Source organism: Benincasa hispida, chromosome 5, assembly GCF_009727055.1.
Source record: "Benincasa hispida cultivar B227 chromosome 5, ASM972705v1, whole genome shotgun sequence".
NCBI lineage: Eukaryota > Viridiplantae > Streptophyta > Magnoliopsida > Cucurbitales > Cucurbitaceae > Benincasa > Benincasa hispida.
This window is the reverse complement of record NC_052353.1, coordinates 42128792-42143104: the sequence shown is the minus strand read 5'-3', so window position 1 is coordinate 42143104 and position 14313 is coordinate 42128792. Positions and strand designations below refer to the sequence as shown.

Sequence of the window (14313 nt, the reverse complement as noted above, 5' to 3'; positions counted from 1 at the left end):
CATAAACTTAATTTTAAAAAACAAAATGATTGTTAAACGAAATCTAAATAACTATGTTAATAAAGTAAACTTATTTCCAAATTGAAAGCGGGGGAATGTAAAAGATAATCAAATTAAATTCTCTATTATAAGTCGAACTCCCCAATATTGAGCTTATAGACAAAGGCTTTAAAAAAGATTTCGTCTTGAAATCCCAGAAATTTTAGACATTGTCAATGATCTACAAGTTTTCAATAAACACCTATAAAATCAATTCAATACAAACACCTTTCTATACAAAAAATCTAAATTTTAAAAATTAAAAAAAAAAATGGCCCATGCAGGTCTCGAACCTGCGACCTTCGCGTTATTAGCACGACGCTCTAACCAACTGAGCTAATAGGCCAACTGCTCATAATTGGATTTTTTATTATATATTCTTTATTACACTGGTTCCAAATATAAAAATCAACTGTACTTGCAATAGGTGACACTTTTAGACCTAACAATTAAGCATCAAATAATTGTAAATATAATAAAATTTATCAATGATAAACTCTATCGCTAATATTTGCAAGTTAATAATTAAACATTAGATAATCAATCATAGAGTCTACACCTGGATCTAAATTTTGCTAAATTTGCAATTTTTTTTACATTATGTAATATCTATTAATATTTTGGATCTAATTGAAATGTCTCAAAGTCAAGAAGTTAAAATATCTCTTTTTGTTTGGTGTGTTTATCTTGTTATAATTTGAATCGTATACTTTCAACAAATCTTATTTGGTGTTCAACTTTGAGATTGTTAGTACAAACAAGCTGTACTAATTTTGAAAAATAGAATGAATTTATGTATATTTAATCTAGTTTGAAGTGTATATATAAACATACGCATATATATAACCATTCTTTGCTTAAAAAAATAATCTACATCTTTCTTTCGATGGAGGTGACAGCAAAAAAAAAAAAAAAAAAAAAAAAACATACTTTTAAGGATATACTTTTTTTATTATTAAAAAAGAAAGAAAGAAAAGAAAAAGAAAAGAAAAGGAAGCCTTCTTTTGATGCATGACTAAAATGAATTAAATTTGTATCGCCAACAGTAAAGTATACTCGACCAATTTAGACATATATCTTCGATCAAGAAGTTATAGCTTGATTTCTCCAACCCCAACTAAGTAATTTCGTGTAACCAAGCAGAGTCAAATTGTCACCATTGAAGCACGAAACTGTTCAAATATGAATGGCAATGTATAAAGCTATAAACAATTTAATTAGCAGATGAAAAAAGTAACAGTTTAATGGAACTATGATTGATTTTAATGTACAAATTCATTAAACAAAAATGGATACAATAAAACTACTTTCTAGCAATTCAGCTCATCAACGTTGGTTCTGAACATGTAATCTTCACCCTCTAGCTCGTCTTGAAGTAAACAGATCGATGGCATATCAGACCTCTCACCTTCACCTTTGTCGCCAGACAACCGCCTTCCCTGGTAACATTGATTTCATTATTAATTTTCATTTAACAATTCAGAAACAAAAGATATACATGAACTTTTGTTGCCATTGATGAAAGATGCATAATCAAGTCAAAGAATGACTAAACGTACTCATAACGACAAACCATCTCCCAAGAGTTTACAGATGAATTCTATCTGGAAAAAGGAACACTTTTGATCCACATAAAAACCCAAACTCGTGTTGTCGAGTCCAAATCTATGGTTCACAGGAGGAATCAAATCCATCTTGTCTAAATTACCGACTAGGCGCTATAAAAGGGATACTTGCATCCTAAAGTAAGGTTCATAATTTATAAGTCTATCAAACTGATGGTTTCCAGATCTTTGATAAGGCAATAGGGTCACTTTGAAACTAGAGGAAAACATAAATGCAGGGTGTTCGGAACAAGAACACCAAACTGATGTGAATGCTAGACATCTGGTGCATTTTTTCTGTGAGGAGAAAAGGTTACAAACAGCAATCAAGTTAATGTGTGTAACAAGAGTGAGTTCGAGTGATCTCGAGAAGCTTGGCCAGCCACTGATCTTCTTGTATTTTGGCCTAGAATGTAATAGAGTGAGTTTGGGTGATCTCGAACAGCTTTGTGGCTATTGTGCTTCTTGCCTTTGTGCAATAAACCAAATAGGTCATCTAGGGCATATCCTAAATCTAACAACCAGACCCAACACAAGCAATTGAAGGAAAAACATCTGTGCTAACCTTACGCAAGGTATAGAAGAAGTAGTGAAATCCGTCGCCAAAAGTACTGAACTCAAATGACCACGTAAACTCTGGAGCATTAAATAAGGGACGCCTAAAATGCGGCTGAAGAGGAAACAAATCATATTAGGAACGAGCAGTGTAAAAGCCAAGGATAATGAGTTCCAAGAATTTCATTCTAAAACCTGGCCAAATGTAATTGAGACAAAAATGCCATCTTTCTTCAAAACCCTATGAACACCTTTAAGCATTGCCATGACCTTTGCTCGTGTGGATGGTTGAGGATTCCATGGGTCACCACCGTCCACGAACAGAACATCCTTCCAAGTTACAAAAAGCAGACGAAATGACAAATTAATACAACAAATGCAAATTCCAATATCTAGAGGTAAAACGAAACCACAAGTTGAGTAGTTACCATGGTTCCTTTCTCGACAACGACATCAAAACACTCGTCACCAAAAGGCATGTCTAGCATGTCAGCTTCTAGCACCTTTATTTCTGACAAGAGAGGTGATAAGCGAGAATGAATGATGTGAAAAGAGGCACACAGTTTCTAATGTAAAGATGAACCTTTCCTTCTAACTTTATCTCTTTATACATTTTAGTTATGCACCGTAACTACTTGACACTAAAACAATTGACATCCAAAGATTTGTAAATCATTGAATTAGTTGTCAATAAAAATCAACGATGAGATATAAGGATCAACCATTGCATTTTAACTATAAAAACCACAATTATTCATTTGAAATTGTTCTATGGCTAGTTAACATGAGCATAGCTCAACTGATCAAGAAGTGAGAGGTTCGAATTTCCCACCTACATATTGTTCAAAACTAAAAAAATTGTTCTATAGCTACAAAACTAAAGGGGTTGTAAAATATAATTTAATCCGTGCAACCATCTGTCCATGTCCAAGGCAATTCTACCACGTTACATAAGATTTAGTTACATATATGATGGTAGAAAAATGTTCTTCTAGACTTGCAGTTCATATTTGATGTCAACCCATAAAAAGCAACAGAAAGAAGTAAGAATCTCACTAGAAGAGAACACATTCCACAGGGACTGGCATTTATGCCAAACAGAAGAAAAAGCTCAGAGCCCCACTTACTCAGGAAAGTGAATTTTCATTACAAAGAATAAAAGAAGACAGATGAACTAAATGCATCTTTTGATGATGACTACGAGCTCACCTTTCATACGCTTCAAATGTAAACGTTTATGCATCTTCTCAACGGCAACGGCAGACAAATCAATGCATGTTATATCAGTGATTCCATCGTTGTACAATTCCTCAGAAAGTTTCGAATTTCCACTACCCAATTCCAATATCTACAACGATAAAAACTAAATCCCATCACCAAGAAAGCAAGATTATTACAATGAAAGTTCATTCAACCAATTCAAAAAAATCGCAAAAAGGTTCGAAAACCAATCCATGATGACGTTCCAAGCTACCTGATAATGGCAGCCTGGTTAGTAAACATATATAATAAAAATATGCAGCAGAGAGAGAAGAGAGTACAGATGAATCGGGTTTGAGAAGAGGAAGTATGAGATGACGAAAATGAGAATAATCCTTAAACCACTCATAATGCTCTTCCTTAGAAAAACGCTCGTCCCTGAAACACGCACACCCATCATCAGAAACTTATGAAAATGAAATCAGAAGCAGACACGAAAGAGAAGAACAATCAGAGAAAATTTGACCAGTATTTAGGATCAAGGTAAACCAAAGCAGTTGCAGGAGCAACGCTTTCATTCTGTGCGGATTTGGTATTTTGATCCGTACCCATATGAACTCTCTAAAATGAAAATTGAAATCTGATATCCACTCCCCTGTTCGATTGCAAACGCAAATCAAGTGGAAATGGGTATAGACAAACCCTAAACCACTAATCTTCAATTGGGCCTTTCGTTGTTGGATGGCATACCAGTTCAAAGGGGCGTCCAGTGAAGTTTAATGGGCTTGCAGTCCAGAGAGAGAGATGACCAATTTTGCTTCATAGTTCATACCATGTGGAAATCGTAAAAGAAAATCTCATTTCTGATGAACACGTGAACGAAGAAGTTGAATGCTAATAGAACTTCATCATTGGATTATAACAGTAAAAACCCAAATCCAAATTTTCAAATGACTTTACATTTTAAGAATTAGAATCGATCACAACCCAATGGATTTCTTAAGATTTTTATCGAACATCATTGATTGACTTCTCTTCAGAGAAAAAGTAACGATATTTTGGAAAAACCCGACCAAAATGAAGCTAATCTCATCAAAATTGTAACTTTGATAGAAACTACAGCCAAAATAAACAACTTTGAAGTTGCAAAAGCACATTCAATAGTGTCGTCGTCCATGAAATCTGGACAGGAAAAAGGAACAAATGTTCTTCAGACACAAGGTTGGTAATTGGTATTATTACATAGGAAGATATATACTCTGGTAATATCACCCCTCATCAACTGTTTGTCTCTGTCCAGATTGTAACTAGCAGAAAACTGAAAGCTCTTTCTTTAAGATTTTCAAAGAGAGGGCGTTGGAGATGCTGGAGGCTTCAAATCCTCGTACCTGGTTTGATCGAAAAGAAAAAAATAAGAAAATATATCTGTTTACCTTTTACCATTTTTTAATCATTAACACATAATTCGCCTAAAGTTTTGGTGTTCAACCTCAATCAATGTGCTAAACAAAAACTACTCCTATCAGCTGGTTGAAGTTTTGTATAATATAACATGCAACATTTTCAGGAAAATCAACTAAGACGGTGATGTAGGGGCCTTATAGGGTTTTCCTTATTGGAGTATGCCTTCTAGCTAATATTTTATTATCACACTTTGTTATTCAGCTGGTTTCTAATTATCCAGCTCTGTTCATTAGCAAGGCAGCCTATATAAAAGGCTCCTCTTTGTACTCCCGACTTAAATACATATCCATTTTTTCAAGAATTCTCCCAGACTCTGTCTCTCTATCAGGCAGAAAAAAGAACTAGGAAGAAGCTTACATGGTAAAAGGTGACAGTGGTTGTTGCTTCTTCGGCTTGGGAAGATGTGAATCACTCTTTGAGTCTTCTGCCTCTGGAATCTGCAATGTGCTATTTGCGGCGGAGGTAGCAGGTTGAGGTGGACCGTTTGAGGGAGATGTTGAAGAAAATGATAGGGAAGGTGCACTAGGAGATGGTGATGTAGGAGGCTTTAAATCTTCATATCTGGAAGAAGTGATATGTACATCAGGCAATCAGTGGAAGTGCAAGATCAGTAAGAAGAACGAAGATACAAACTAATGAAATCAGAATGATAAAAAATCTTGTCATCCAGAGAGCAAATATAAGAATGGAACTCTATATCCCCTCATGACTTTGCATGTGGTTGTTGATTCTAATGTGAGCAGTTTAAACTAACTTGCAATGAGGTTCTTTCTTTTTTGGACAATAGAATTCCACTATGAAGTTCGTGAATATAAGACCCTTACGCTACATAAGGGGAGAGAGGTTTCAATGTCACTGCTTTTTCTGGAGCAGGTGCAGGTGTGGCATTTGCCTCGGCAATTTCAGTTAACGCCTCTACTGAACTAATTTGAGCACTAGATGAGACTCCATCAACAACATTTAAATCTATTTTCCCAACAGGTGCATCTGGAGTCGGAGATGTTGGAGGTTTTAAATCCTCATACCTGGAAGAAGAGACAATGTAAGATAAACTATCGAGGATAATATATCATTTTCACAGAACCTAGGGTCTAGGAAAATTCATGGACAGAGATAACATTCTTGTTGAAAAAATCAAAGTAGCTCTGATACTACTGTTGAGAAAATGAAATTGATGGAAAAAATAAAGGTTGCGGAAGCAAATCAATATCTCAATGTTATCTCAATGTTTGTTAAACAAAGAGAAGAACAATGAAAATGAGAGTGAAATTCAAACTTCTTATTGAAGCAGAAAAAAAATGGTGATGCACAAAATTGTAATACTCAAAATGTGGTACACAAATTTGATACTCTTAATACATGGTAGTTCACCCTTATATAGGACAAGGATGAACCTAATTGATACTACTATCTTACAATTTAAAACAACATTAAAAATAGAAACTAACAAAACATAAAGAAAACTTAAAATTGACAAAAAACTTAAATCTTAGATCTAACGTTAGACATCAAACTGAAAGTTAAATATAACAATAAATTTTCAGAACTTAAAATTTGAAATTTAATGAAGAAAAACCTCAAATCACAACATAGAATTCCACTATGAAGATCGTGAATATAAGACGCTTACGCTAAATAAGGGGAGAGAGGTTTCAATGTCACTGCTTTTTCTGGAGCAGGTGCAGGTGCAACATTTGCCTCGGCAATTTCAGTTGACGCCTCTACTGGACTAGTTTGACCACTAGATGAGACTCCATCAACAACATTTAAATCTATTTTCCCAACAGGTGCAACTGGAGTAGGAGATGTTGGAGGTTTTAAATCCTCATACCTGGAAGAAGACACAATGTAAGATAACTACCAAGGACAAGATATCATTTTCACTGAACCTAGGGTCTAGGAGAATTCATGGACAGAAATAACACAAACTTTCTTCAATGACTTGACATCTTTGGTGTAAATGACAAATCAGTCATAATAGGACACTTTAATCATATACATACTGGAGAAATAACCTACCAATTCAGACTTCATTTATCTTTCTTACTATCTTATTAGCTGTTAACATAGGCATTTGAGCATGATGCTTGAACATTTGCTCTGCATATGGAGAAAAGAAAAGTTCAAGAAATATAGACCAGCCTCTTCCACTTCCATATTGTCTTACGCAATGTAGGGTGATGATGACTGTTTTGTAACACTTGCTACAGCTGATTCCTTCTCCTTTGCGATGCTCAACTGTTCTGATGAAACAATTTGAGAGGGTGGCTGTTCTGTCACGTTTGCTTCAGCTGATTCCTTTTCTTTGGCAATGCTCGGCTTTTTTGATGATGGATCGACAGTTCGTGCAGCACCATATTCCTAGCACAGATCCAGCAAGTATCTAATTCCATGAAGTATTTGGGAGATCATTTGTGAATAGTAACACATTTTGGATTTCCTATCTAGTTAATTATAAAATATGCAAACAAATAAGGGGGTAAGATCAATTTGAAAAAACTGACAAAATAAGAGCAGTCAATTAGACTAGGCTCAGTTAGTGTTGGCTTTTTTTTAAGGAAAATAAGGATTGGTTTTAGACTTTTAGTCAGCAAGGAATTTGATTGGTCTACTTTTGTCTTTTTAAAAATAAATAAATAAATTTACGTAAGCTTGTTGATTCAGGTTTCTGAATAATCAGTTTGATAGGAATGCTATTAGGATAAAATTAGTTAGAAAAGTTGTTACGGAGATTTGTTAAACATAGAGTGAGTAGGAAAGGATGGAAGTAGAGAATTGTGTAGTGGCTTTAAGCTTAAATAAGAATACTCAAGAGAGGGAGAGTCACTATTATTTTAGACTTTTGGTCATCTCGTGGTTCTTTTAACTTTCATATTTCAATATTATTTCAGTTCTCTGGTTTCTATCACAGTTTCCCAATCAGACTCTTGTGATAAACTAACTGCAGCAGGAGGAGAACATAGGCATAACCTCCAAGATATATGAAGTAATCAGAAGGATAACTTTTAATAACTAATGTGTTGAGTTCAGATGTACAAGCAAACCTAAATATTCTTATGTAGATATGAAGCTGTTCTGCCAAAACTATTCTCTGCAGGTTATCATGAACTGTTAAAACTAAGAATATAAAATGAGTCTGTTTTAGAACCATGAAACATTGTATGAATTCTTCTGAGGAATTTCTTCTTCTTTTACATACAAAAATAACTGACCTCTGGGAACGCATTTGCAACTTTAGATGGTATTTTTTTAAGAAGATCCTCCAGGGGAGTCAATGGTGCCGTTGTCTCAGCAACTACTTCTAGCACTTTATAGTATGAAAGACCAGGATTTTTTGCTATGCATGCCATTAGCTCTGCAACCTGAAATGAAGGTATAGAAATTATCTTCTCTCTTTTTTTTTTCTTTTTGCCTTCAAGATTAAGCACAAGGTTCTGAAACCTAAAGTAGTTTCATAAAGAAAAGGTGAAGTACAAGTACAAATGTGAGTGGCAAACCACATATAGCAATGTTGACATTACATATCGGTAAAAGTCATGTGACTTAGCTCAAAGAGCCCAAAGTAAATTAACGATCCACCAAAATTTTTTTCTTCATTGGTTAGTTTATAAGAAAAGGTCATAATGTTGAGATTTGAGTGAAAATTTTATGTACATCTATAATATGCTAACAGTCAAATTCTTGAATTAATCTCATAGAGATTGACAACTTGTAAAGTATTGATAAGTGGATTCGGATTTGTGGTTTTGGTTTATATGCTAATCATCAAATACATGAAGAGTCTGTATCGCTTTTACTGTATATGCAGGTGATTCAAAATTTTTTGTTTTTGATTTTAAACCCTTCTAATTACTTTCTATGCAGTACCATCTTGCACAATAGAAATTGCACTCAGCTCTTGTTCTAAATGCTCGTTAAGAGAACTCGAGAATGAAATTTTGTATCCTGCCAATTAAATTGAAAATGTCAAAGATGGTGAATAATGGAGTCACCAGTCTCAATAGTAAAACAAAATTAGTTCAGTGATTGAGATGAAAGGGTTTCAAGATGCAGAAGTTACTTTAAAAGTTCATTTGAGTTTTGTGAGAATACATATCTTCAGGCAATTAGTGGCATCTATCAAAAACCAGCTAATAAAGAGAACAAAAAGGCTTATATTCTCATATAAAATTGGTCTTTCATAATTCTGTATTATTTGTAGATTCACTGATGCTGATAAAAATGTTATAAGAATTACAGCCATACAGAATTGAGATCATCTGTCACATCAAAATTTATAAATATACCTGAAGGTTTGACACTAGACCACCAAATAAAGTATCTTCTGGTGAAAGAGTAGTATTATGAGTTTCCTTGAAAGTATCTGTTGGCCTCTCCATGCCTCCAGGTCTCACTATCTGAAAAATATATTTTAAATAAATCAAACTGCTTAAACCCTACATTTTCCTAGCTCCATTTATTACTTTCTAAAAACACTTTTGGAATCCTAGTCAATTTTTAAAATCAACAATTTTTTAGGCCCCGTTTGATAGTCATTTGAGTTTTGGTTTTTAGTTTTTTAAAATTAAGCCTATTAACTTGTTCCACTTCTAAATTTCTTACTTTATTTTTACTTTTTACCAGTGTTTTCAAAAACTAAGCCAAATTTTGAAAATTACAAAAAGGTAGTTTTTAAAAAACTTTTTTTGTTTTTGGAATTTGACTAAGACTTCAACTCCTTTACTTGAAAAAGATGCAAATCATTTTAAGAAATTGAGAGGAAATAAGCCTAATTTTCAAAAACCAAAAACGAAAAACAAAATGGTTTCCTAACAGGGTCCTAAAAACATGGTCGGATGAGACTAGGAATTCAAAAACGTTTTTTTTAATGTAAATATATAAGCATGGTTTTTTAAAGAAGGAAACAACAAACAAAAGCATTATCAAACTGTCTCTAAGTCTTCACAATTATATACTGGTACAGCTACTAGTATTGCTAATGCTTACTGTATAAGGAAGACCACTTGCAATCAATGCTTCTTCTGCTTTCCTTTTCCATAATAGGACTCCCCAAAACAAACTTTAGAAGCAAGTAACCACGATTAGTTATTTAACATTAAAATTATAGGAGGAAAAAAATTCATCATTTGTGAAAGTTGAACTGTAATAAACAAAACAACAAAGTACAAATTATCGATCATTTAAGAAAAACTAATCCATGAACACTTACTTAAGAATGGCAGCAGGAAATCCGATCTTGTTGGTTCCCAAGGATGTAAGCAGAACAAAATGCTTTACTTTTGCAACAGTTGCTACATGTAGAAATTTTATCAATCTTATTTCCTTTTTAACCTCAAGAACTTTAAGGAGGCTAAATACGAGAGTTTTACAGCTGATGCATTGGAAGCTAGGAGAGGTCCACCAACAGAACAATACATCTTTATTAAGAACAGTAATAAAATAGAATCGAACCCAAGAATCACATACTCTAGACCATTTACACCAACATATGTGATTGGCATAGAATAGCTAGAAATATTGTTGTTATTTATGACAATAATAGATATTTCATACTACTTTAATCTTTGGATATTTGTCTACTATATTTAGATTTACTTGATAGCATTTATTCATCTAGGTTTCTTACTTGGTAACATTTTGATTTGACCTCGAGAAAAATACCCTTCCCGTACTGATTATATTATGATACCCAAACTTAAATATTTAACTGATTACTGAATTGTTGTGTTTCTCCCTTCAGTTTCCCTAATTCCGCTCACATTCTCTTATTTCTATCTTTCCCTTTCTTCATTTCTATGATTCTGTTTTCTCCTCTCTCATACATCTCTTACAGGATTAAATTTTCTTGCATCTTGGAAGGTATAGTTCTGATGAAGAGAACCATAGTATTCCTATTTCCGTTATGAGATATGTTTTAAGATTAAAAATAAATTTAAAAAATCACCCAAAAAGCATCTTCTTACCTGCTTCAACCAAGTTTTTGGTAGCCAGATAGTCAATTCGATAAGGTCCAGTGATATCAAAAATCTCCTTCTCACTTGCACCAATGCAGCAAATAACTATTGATGCATTCCCTATTGCAGATCCAATCTGATTTGGTTTCTCCAAGTCACATACCACAGTTTCAAGCTTTTCTACAGCTGGGCTAAAGACCAAAAACTATCTGTTATTTTCTTGGAAATTTTTTTGTTCAAGAATATCAAGTGTTCCCTTGACATTTTTGTCAAGTAGATACAAGACTGCTATGGGTATCAGGATGGGGTTTGGGGGGACTTTTGGCACTTGCATTACCTTCATCAAGCTTAATCCTTTTAACATTCTGCATATATATGAAGTTTTTTTTAATCAAAAACAAGCAGTTACTCAATAATGGTAGTGAAATGTTTTTATAAATAGTCAAATACTTTTACCTCAACTAGAGTTTCTGCTTTCTGAGAATTCCTTACACCGGCTCTTACGCGGAATCCAAGTTTCAAAAGCTCCCTGGTTAAGATTTCAAAGCTCTTTAGCATATAGCATGCAGGGATCAGCTGGAAAGATGAATTGCTCCAATACGAAGCAAGAGACTAAACTTACCTCACTGTTCTTGAACCAACTCTTCCCGTAGCACCAGCAACAAATACAAGATCCTCATCTTTCGAATCTTCCTTCTTTGAAATTGCGGGACCTGCCTCTGAGCTAAAATTGCTTGTGCCTTGTCAAAATCAAGAAATGTGAGCTACAAACTGGAAGGAAGAAGTAATGACCATCTGCTTGGATGATAATTGCAACATACAACTTCTGTGATTTGCAGATCTAAACTTTGAGGAAAGCTTAAACACCTCCATGATAGGTGAAATCTACTAATCAATGTTACATTAAAAAGTTGTAAGTTTCAACGAAATTGATAAGTATGAAATATATAGAATAAGTCATGTTTGTCAATTCCATTAAACTAACTATAAAATTTAACTTAAAAAGCATTGTTTGCAATTTCCACAAAATCAGGAGAATGTTCAAAATCATTGTTTTAAGTATGGATACGATTTTCATAATATCACAAACCATACAAAATAGTTTACCATTATATTAAAAGAAAAACTATAACGAAACTGCCATCTTGAAAATTAACAATGAAACAGGGACCAATTTTTCTTCTATCATTTTCAATATTTCTATCCATCTCTCCCAGCTATCCATTGGTGTCTACCTAAGTAAGCAAAGAATTACACTTGCAAGGCCAGTGGAGGTTACAAGAATATTCTGCAGATTGTCAATTGTTCTGCTAATATCATATAGCAGTAAACAAAAACCAAGCAGCAAGCTCATTAAAGATTCATACACTCACTTCAAATGCCTCCGAGAAGAATTCAGAACTGGAGCAAATATGAGTCATTTGAAGAAAGCCATGCATAGTGCCATCCTTTCTCAGAAATGGGATATCCAAATCGTTTTTCTATCTCTTTTCTTTTCTTGAAAAGATAACATTCATATCTTCACATATATGAAACTTACTCTACCTTGATCCAAAACCCATTTCTACTTCTACCAAAGAACTTCAACAGCAAACGCTCAAAATCGAAACAAACAAATCAAGCTTACAATGAGTTCAAAACAACCAGTAAATCAAATGTACCAGTCAACCCAAACACAGAAGAATCAATAAACCAAAACCAATAAGAACATTGAACCATACTCGAAGAAGCTTGAGCTCTGATGTGAAGAAATTTGAGCCTTCCAGCAAGCGGGTATGACTTCTTATTCGATAATTTCAGATGTAACAATGGCTTCTCTGAGAACCCAGTTCTAGATAAAGAGGAAGGCACTGTGGTTAAAGCCGGTGACCGCAGAGAACTGCAAGTACACTCCATTGAAGAGAATTTTTGTCCTGTTCAGTGCAACCCCAGAAATTTTGAAATGCTCAAATCATAAACTAATTTGAAGAAGAACAGATTTAGTAAATTGAATATGGCGCTAAATTAAAATTATAAATTGTTCTAAGGATGAGAAGTTACTAGTTCCTCAGCTTGGCGGCAATGGCATCGTCCACAATTCACAGCATGTGGATATGATGGGTCCCAAAGAAGGTTCCATTTGTAGTCTGTGAAGAACTTCAAGCACCCATTTGGATTTTCATCTATCCCCAACTTCATAAAGCACACCCAGCTAATAATTTCATAGCTTATGAGTCTTTAATGACATAAAAATTATATAAGAATATGTATCCATTAAGATTCATTTGTACCCTTAAATTTATTGATTTAAATTATGCTTCCTTTTTTGTTTTTTCCAAGGGTATGAATTTACATCACCTAAAAAAATCCTACCTTTTCGCAAGTGTATTAATTTACATCATCTAATTTTGTTTGAATGATATCGGATAAGATTTATTATTTTTTTAATAAACTTCTCATACTATTGTTTGAAAATTAATATCAGACTATTTATTAATTGGTTATTAAATTTTAAAGAGTTGTAAAGAAAAATAAGTTAATTTATTTACAAGTATAGTAAAATGTTGCTATCAAAAATAGCTTGCGATAAACATCTATTAATGTCAATGATAGATATAGTCTATAACTGATAGAAGTAAAAATAACTACCTAATTTTAAAAGGTATTCGATAGATTTTCAATTATGAGTAGTTGGGTTGAATTTAACATTAGGAACTTTTTTTAAAGAAAGGAAAGAATTTGACATTAGGAGATAAGGAACTTAATTATATATTTGGCCTTAAAAAAAATAGTGGTTACCTTTCCAATTTAATTCTCGGAAATTGAGTCTCTACCCTTACAAAAAAAAATAATAATAAAAATAATAATAATAATAATAATAATAATAATAATAGTAATATAAAAGAAACTAATTATACGGAGCCATATACCGAACCTTCTCACATAAAGTGGAGGAGAACCAAAATGGCAATCCAAAAGAATCCCTAAAACCTTCTTTAGAGCCAAAAGAAGACCGATTTACAAAACTAATACAAATGTTACCAAAACCCACCGTCATAGGAGTAAGACGATGGTGCTATTCACCCCTCTGAGGATACCAAACGAAGGGAACGACCCAAGCGGCCTTAGACAAGGAGACAATCTCCTCAATCAAATGACTCAACTCAATCAGATCACAGTCCACACGATTGGCAGCATTAATATGCTCAAGGTTCTCAGATTCCACAAGCAAATGAGAAGAGAGACCAACACCATCACATAAAGGATATGTAAAGAGGCCCATATGAGAAGACCAACACCACCATAATTGAAGTTTTCTATATTTTAGGAAAATAAGATCTAGAGTTCTTCGGCCGACTAAGGCACGAAATTTTAGAGCCATAAAGTGGGTTTTGATGTAGAAAAGAGTTGAGAGTGTGAGGAAAATTCATTAGCGGTCGTTTCATGTCTAACCGAATTTATAACTTTAAATTATTATTAATCTCTTATGAATAAATGTTGTTGTCGTATTCTTCAGC

The 14313-nt window shown here is 33.7% G+C and overlaps 2 protein-coding genes and 1 non-coding gene across 3 annotated transcripts; all 3 read right to left on the bottom strand.

The window, feature by feature from the left end:
• Positions 1 to 311: 311 nt before the first annotated feature.
• TRNAI-AAU lies at positions 312 to 385 on the bottom strand. The gene has a single exon. It is a non-coding gene; the product is annotated as a tRNA-Ile (tRNA).
• An 845-nt stretch (positions 386 to 1230) lies between these two features.
• LOC120077758 (EEF1A lysine methyltransferase 4) lies at positions 1231 to 4303 on the bottom strand. The gene is made up of 7 exons (XM_039031761.1): positions 3925 to 4303; positions 3740 to 3836; positions 3408 to 3546; positions 2627 to 2709; positions 2394 to 2528; positions 2209 to 2313; positions 1231 to 1478 (listed from the first exon to the last, which is right to left on the bottom strand). The coding sequence occupies exons 1-7, from the start codon at positions 4008 to 4010 to the stop codon at positions 1350 to 1352; spliced, it is 774 nt and encodes a 257-aa protein (XP_038887689.1). The 5' UTR covers positions 4011 to 4303; the 3' UTR covers positions 1231 to 1349.
• Positions 4304 to 4515: 212 nt separating this feature from the next.
• Positions 4516 to 13013, bottom strand: LOC120077757 (protein TIC 62, chloroplastic). Its single transcript, XM_039031759.1, has 15 exons — positions 12857 to 13013; positions 12538 to 12729; positions 11439 to 11556; positions 11273 to 11345; positions 11154 to 11181; positions 10826 to 11002; positions 10072 to 10153; positions 9849 to 9921; positions 9149 to 9259; positions 8075 to 8224; positions 7030 to 7223; positions 6493 to 6693; positions 5687 to 5887; positions 5220 to 5423; positions 4516 to 4786 (listed from the first exon to the last, which is right to left on the bottom strand). Exons 2-15 carry the CDS (start codon positions 12710 to 12712, stop codon positions 4741 to 4743), a joined length of 1833 nt encoding a protein of 610 aa, XP_038887687.1. The 5' UTR covers positions 12713 to 12729; positions 12857 to 13013; the 3' UTR covers positions 4516 to 4740.
• Between the last annotated feature and the right edge of the window lie 1300 nt (positions 13014 to 14313).